The sequence below is a fragment of the Falco naumanni genome, chromosome 8 (assembly GCF_017639655.2).
Source record: "Falco naumanni isolate bFalNau1 chromosome 8, bFalNau1.pat, whole genome shotgun sequence".
NCBI classification, from domain to species: Eukaryota; Metazoa; Chordata; class Aves; order Falconiformes; family Falconidae; genus Falco; species Falco naumanni.
The window spans coordinates 50,897,935-50,904,359 of record NC_054061.1 but is presented as its reverse complement, the minus strand read 5'-3'; the positions used below and the strand labels follow the sequence as shown (position 1 = coordinate 50,904,359).

At 43.8% G+C, this 6,425-nt stretch overlaps 1 protein-coding gene and 2 non-coding genes across 4 annotated transcripts; all 3 read right to left on the bottom strand.

Moving 5' to 3' along the window:
* Positions 1–2,016: 2,016 nt before the first annotated feature.
* Positions 2,017–6,171, bottom strand: EEF1B2 (eukaryotic translation elongation factor 1 beta 2). Of its 2 annotated transcripts, XM_040603073.1 has the most exons (6): positions 5,977–6,171; positions 5,439–5,561; positions 3,929–4,052; positions 3,488–3,554; positions 2,735–2,860; positions 2,017–2,207 (listed from the first exon to the last, which is right to left on the bottom strand). In XM_040603073.1, the coding sequence occupies exons 1-6, from the start codon at positions 6,054–6,056 to the stop codon at positions 2,053–2,055; spliced, it is 675 nt and encodes a 224-aa protein (XP_040459007.1). In that variant the 5' UTR covers positions 6,057–6,171; the 3' UTR covers positions 2,017–2,052. The 2 variants fall into 2 exon arrangements, with proteins under 2 accessions (XP_040459007.1, XP_040459008.1); XM_040603074.1 differs by lacking the exon at positions 5,439–5,561 and having other exon boundaries at positions 5,977–6,125.
* LOC121093260 lies at positions 3,112–3,245 on the bottom strand. The gene has a single exon (XR_005829546.1). It is a non-coding gene; the product is annotated as a small nucleolar RNA SNORA41 (small nucleolar RNA).
* Positions 3,624–3,708, bottom strand: LOC121093259. The gene has a single exon (XR_005829545.1). It is a non-coding gene; the product is annotated as a small nucleolar RNA SNORD51 (small nucleolar RNA).
* Positions 6,172–6,425: the final 254 nt, after the last annotated feature.

The following is a 6,425-nucleotide window of genomic DNA, read 5'->3' as shown; positions in this document are numbered from 1 at the left end:
AAATATGGATTCTGTGGAATTCTCTTGCCCACATGCCTATCTATTTCATAACTGGGAAGACTGCTCTCTAGTTTTTTTTTTGCTTGTTCCTGTGCAGCAAGTTTCCTTCTAACACTGGGGGGGGGGGGGGGCACGGTGGGGAAACTGGACAAAAGAAATCCCAACTGAAGAGTTTGTACATGTATGCTTAGAATAAATGAAAAACACACACACAAAAATCCAGTCTGGCAGGTCAGATGGATGGTTCATCCTGCTGTATTTTAACAAAGTTACAGTCTATAAATCAAGCCATTTTATCCACTTAGAGCTTTAATTTCAAAGTCAAGGAAAGAGTTTACAGGTAAGAAGCACGTTGAGTGGGGGTCAGAAACATGATGGTCAAGGATAATAAGAACTACATTTTTGTGACACATTTTTTCCTGATGCAACGTTTGCCAATTTTTTGCTTTTAGCAACACCATTGCAGAATTCCTAAGCCTAAGCTACATGATTTATTGGAAGCAACAGCTAGAGAATTGCCACAGAAAGGGTACTGTGCTCTAATTACACACAGAATAAAGCCAGTGTTTTAGGAGTTAAGTTTATGGAAGGAAGGTAGGAACGAAGCCTGTAATTATACTTATTCTCAATTCTTTAATCATGCTTTAAACCTCTAGCAGGCAGATTTTTTTGAGACAAATTATAAAACAAAACTCTTACATAAGCTGAAGTTGGCAGACCTTTAAACAAACAGGACCTGCTGTGCCAGATAACCAGAGATGCTCTGTGAAAAAAAAGAACAAAAAGAGTTATTTTAGCTACTGCCGTCAGGCTTCTGCACTGAGCATCTTCATCTCTGTGACCTCAACGTGGCACATAAAAGGCTTCCTGTTCATGGTCACAATAAATTCTTTACCTCAGTCCAACAGAAGGCCTAGAAATGTGAATTTGTCTAGAAGATTCACAACTGACAGTTTTTGCATTTATATCATTCCTGTGGGTAGTTTTTAGAAAACAATTTAGTTCAGACAGGTTCTTCAATCTTTAAAAAAAATGTCAACATCCATGTAGAAACCAGTCTGGAGCCAAGTAAGCAACTCAGACCGGTGTTAATTAGGCTACTTTCTCTTTGCATTTTAATTGAACACCTGTTTCTGTTGTTGTTATAGCCTGGTGCATACTTGCAAGTTTATGAAGTGAATTACCCATCTGCGTTAGCCGAGGGCTGCGGTCACGGCAGGCTACAAATGCCAGCACTGCCACACCGCGGGTCAGACACCGGTGCCGCGGTCCCCGTGGAAGGCACACGCTGCCCCCTGGTCGCCTCTCGAGGAACAGAGCCCCATGCCCCAGCCCCGCCACACCTGCCCGGGCCACCGGAGGCACAAGATGCACAGGCACCTTGGAGTGTGCAAAAGCCAGAGCTTTTATCAACACTTATTCACTGTACTAATTAAGAAGGCCCAGAATAGATGTGGAATTTTAAGTAATTCCACTGCAGAAGTTTTCACACCTTGGGTGAAGTGTCCACACAACAGATGAGAAGTTACCACAGTAGTCTCAGGTCCAGTCAAGTGTCTCACAAGGTTTCCTCATCTCCAGTGCACTGAGCTGCTCCTCACTGATCTTCATTTCCACTCCCTAGTGAAGCCAATTTAAAGCCACAGCCTATTTGGTTAGTCACCACCCCCTCTTAGAAGGAACTTACACTACTGTTTATCTGCTAAAAAAAAAAAATATAGATTTTTGTGCTTTGCCCGAGCCCTGTGCTTTTCCCTTAAAGCCATCCCTCCTTCTAGAGGAATTACAGACGTTTCTAATGGAGCAAAGAGCATTTCAGATTTTTAAAGCCATGTAAATATTAAATCTGGATTGATGGTAAATGTAAATTTTCTATTTCCTCATGCTCTTGGGTACTACAGTAAGTGCTGGAGCAACCCTGAAATTAAGTTTTACCTTCTACTTTACCCATCAACCAAATTTTACATTTATGAGTTGGATTACACTGTAATCTTGAATCAATCAGACACAGCACAATTTTTGCTATTACATTTATTCTAGATATATCAAGGTTTAAATCTTATTGAAAGCAGCTACATCCATTGATTGTACATAATCTTCAAATGCTGTTATTCTCTCTTCCAGCATATCTGTTCCAACTTTATCATCTTCAACAACACACTGAATCTGAAGCTTTTTGATACCATACCCAACCGGTACTAGCTTGGCTAAAAAAAAAAAAAAAAAAAAAAAGAGAGAGAAAAAAAGCATTTACTACTCCTTGATTGTGGAATCTCTTAAAAATTCTACAGACTGAACAGACCAAAGTTGTTTGCTGGAATACATGAAAACTTAATTTATTCTCTATTACAGGCCGCCTAACCAACACCACAGCATTCATTACAAGGTGCCTGGAAGAATTTCTTTTCAAGGGATTTCCCCCCCCGCCCTCCAAACCAGTGATGTGGGCGTTTGCTCGCTGCATCAGGAACTGTACAGGGAGATGCAGGATAGCAGAACCAAAGTTTTAAGCTTTTAAAACCTGTATTTGCATCTAAACCTCGCTGCTGCACTCACACACCTTTCTGACAACGTCAGGATACTGAAGTACTGCAGTATTGTAGTTCCTGCGCTGTTTTAGCTGCCTGCGTTTCCACAAATCAGCGCACAGTGACCACAGGTCTACCCATTCATACACCATGGTAAGGGACCACACTATCTCCCCGTCCCCGCTTTGAATTTTTCTCCTACTTACAAGATCCCCAGACCAAGCCATCTGCTTGAATGCTTCGAACACACTCCTCCAGTTTGGCCATGTCTGTCTCATCATCCCAAGGTTTCACATCAAGCAAGATCGATGATTTGGCAACCACAGCTGGCTCTGGAGGAAGAACATCACCATTAAAAACTAGAGATTTTTGAAAATTCCCATTATGTGAAGCTGCAAACTAGCTTCACAAAAAGAACTTTTCTGGTTTCATGAATAAGAACCTTTTCACATAGCTGTGACAAGCCTTTTGTATCAACACACATTTCAAAAGTATTTTTTCAGCTATGCATATCCCAATGTTCAAAATTTAGATACAGGTTTTTCCTGAGAAAGACTCCCAAGAAAACAGATTCAGAAGGGGACATTGTTTGTTACATAGGGAGTCCTTTACAGAGGATCTGAGAAGGAGCTTACTGCCATGTAACAGTTTATCTTCCACAGAGGGAATACTGCAACTGTTACGGTTCTCAACAGTTCCAGACCAGTAGCTGTGGAGGGACTTGCCTATCACAGCCTCTTCCCTACAAAGAAAATCCAGAGGTCATCTCCATTTATACAGAAAGCTCAACCTCTGGGTAAAACAAGTATTAAGCAGGACAAAAACTATGTTAAGGTTCCCTCCTGCTATGGGAAAGCCTAAGCTCACAGGCAATTCAAGCAAAACTAATTACTCCTGTCTCGTTCAAGTCAAGCTTAGCTATTACACTTAGATTTAAAAAAGTTCCTGGTAGACATTACTTTTGGACTTCTTTGATTCATATTGGGCCAGACGTTCTTCCCTCAGTTTCTTTGCTTCTTCACTTTCCTGAAAGAGAAGTTTAAAGTTACGGAAAGCCACCAAACCCACACCTCTTTTAAGGTATTAACAAATTGACTGGCATCCACTCAGGCAAAAACAAATCATCACAACTGTCAGCCGAAAGATGGTGATTTTTTGTTTTATTCATCATGCTAACCAGTCAAAGTAGACAGATTATCCCATTGCAACACATTCCCTTCTGACTCTTGAGTTTTTACCTTCCAAGCTTTTCTGTTCTGCAAAGACAGCTGAATTTGAGAATTTCAAGTAAGATCTGGTATCAAGATCACAAATTTAAGTAACAAAGTAGTGAAGGCAAAACCCCACGTATCTGGGTATTTCTAAAAATCCAAATATAATAGAAAAAAAATCACAAGTACCTCCTCATCATCAGATCCAAAAAGATCAATGTCATCATCATCTTTGCTTTCTGTGGCTGCACCTGTTGTGTCCTCAACATCAGCAGGACCGTATTTCCCCAAAGCCTTCTTTACTCCTGGCAAGCTGAAGAAAAAAAGCAGGTATTAGGAACCTACTCAAATTATCGAAGCAAACACTGCTGATTTGTCAATGAACCTACAACTGTATTTACAGTGAAAATGCTGCGCTGAAAAAATAATCCAATTCTGCTACTTGAAAGCAGAACCTCTCCAAAGACAACCCCCTCAATATTCCTGACATGCTCATTGAGACAAAAAACATATTCCATATTCAAAGACTGTTCACCTAAGCTGTGATCCTGCCCAACGTTGCTGCTCCACCCAAGTATATGGATAGAAAAAGCTTTCTTATTAGAATAATTTATCTGCAATATATTCTGTGTAGAAATAGTTATCAACTGCTTGTTCATGTTTCCCTAAAAGTATTTCCATTTCTTTAGAAACTAACAGTGGCAGAAAACATGTTGTTGCAAGGTAACAGATCCTCTTCTGACTTCACAAGTTTCAGCGAATGTTTTATTCTGAAAGCTAGCTCACAACAGCAGGCAAGGGACCAAAACCCCCAACTTAATCTTCTCTTATAGCTCATATAGTTCTGTAGTCTTAGGATATGCTCATACTTCTATTGTTACTGTGAACTGCTGCTACAAGTCGTAAAACTAGCTTTAGTTTTCAGGAACTGCAAGTAGTTTCAACAGAGTGGACTTCATGAAGCAACTTTATAATCTCAGTCCCCTTCAGCATTGCAAGAGCTTCAGAAATGGACTGCTGACTGAGCCACCCAGCTTCATAAGAGTTCCCTCCAAAAAGGGCAGAGGCATACAGAGGAAGCAGTGTAGCAATACTGACACTGCCTACATACACCGCACCTTTTTAGAGAGGCCTGCAGTCTCAGTGTCTGATGTCAATACAGCACCTTTCATGAACATTAAAATCGCTACAAAAGAAAAAAAGATAACATTTGCTTTCCTATGTCCCCTTCTTTATATGTGCTTCTGCATTGCAAATAATTTTGTTTTATCCTCCAGGACTAAAAACCTGAAAGAACCACTTCCCTTAACTATTATCTTTATTTATTATATTTACCTTTAAAGATCTCTGTAATGCTTATTAATCCATTTTGGTGCTACCTCTATGGGGTTGATTACTGATAGGTAACTTCCAGCTTTCAGCAGGTATGTGTAAATGGCAGCAACAAAATTAAGGTTTTTCTTACAAGCTTTAGCAGAAATGTCAGCAACTTAACAGAGACAGAATCAGGTTGCCTAAATTCTAAGTGAAAAGTGTAATGCACTGACAGAAGAGGTCGGCTGTTTCTGCAGCTGTTCCTGTTCCAACAGCAACACAAAAAATGACGTGGCACCAGTGAAAAACGGTGTTCAAACTCCAAGAGACAAACACAACACTTTGTAGGCCAGTTCGCTCATATATTGCAGCAGTTTAACCATACCTTGCCTTTTGCTTTTCGTACGACTTAATATGATTGTACCACCGAAGAGCATGAAACAAGTCTGCAGGAGGTGGGGCCGCGATTGCTTCAAAGACTGCTATATCAGCCTGAGAAGGGACGTACCTGCGAAGAACAAGCCGAAGTTAGCCCCCTTCCTCGGTGCACGCAGGAAGATGTGAAGCAGCCGCCGCCGAGCACAGAGACGACAGCGCCGCAGCAGCAGCTCGGTGCGCCCGCCAGGCTGCTGCTAGGCCCAGCAGCGGGCACCGCACAAAGTGCGGGAAGCCAAGCGGGCTGGGCACCGCGGGCGCGCTGTAGCGGCCCGCATGCTCGGCCAGCTCCGGCACTACGCCTCCCATAGCGGCTCTAACGGCAGCCGCTGCCGGGGTGGAAACACACGCGTGTGTGAAGGCCCCGCCGCGCCGGCACGGCCCCCGCCCTGCCCCCCCGCGCTGGCTCCCGTTAGGCCAGCGGGCCTCACCGCGGCCTGGCCAGGCTCACGTCCCCGAGCCCCAGCACTCCCCCAGCCTCCTCTCACCCCTCGATATAGCTCCTGTCAGCCAGGAAATCATTGAGGACCCGGAGGCCGGCGGCGGACTTAAGGTCCCCGAAGCCCATGACGGCAGCGGCGCGGCACACACGCTGCAACCCACACCCTACGCCCGACCGCCGCAAAAAGAGGCTCAGCGTTCCCTGCGCCCTCCTTATATAGCAGCTGGTATCCCTCCGCTACTTCGCACAAACATATATCCCTCCGCAAGAAAGCACTGCGAGGTAGTTCCTCGCGGGTTAGCTGCTCTAGCGTAGGGCGCACAACAGGCGGGATATCAGGGACCTCGGGGAGGATCGGCGCAATAAATGCTAAGTTAATGGCAAAGTTCGGGAAGCTTTTCAGTGTTACAAGGGTACGGTAACATTCCCTATACCGTCGTCGTCCCCGTCGTCCCGCCCCCTCAGGCACCAGCGGAAGTTGTCGGAGTCGGGCGA

Coding starts and splice junctions, on each gene's coding strand:
- EEF1B2 (XM_040603073.1), bottom strand. CDS start 6,056: ATGGGCTTCGGGGACCTTAAGTCCGCCGCCGGCCTCCGGGTCCTCAAT. Junction 4,053..5,438: donor TACGAAAAGCAAAAGGCAAG/GTATGGTTAAAC, acceptor TTTTTTCTTCAG/CTTGCCAGGAGTAAAGAAGG. Junction 2,861..3,487: donor TGAATCAAAGAAGTCCAAAA/GTAATGTCTACC, acceptor TTCTTCCTCCAG/AGCCAGCTGTGGTTGCCAAA.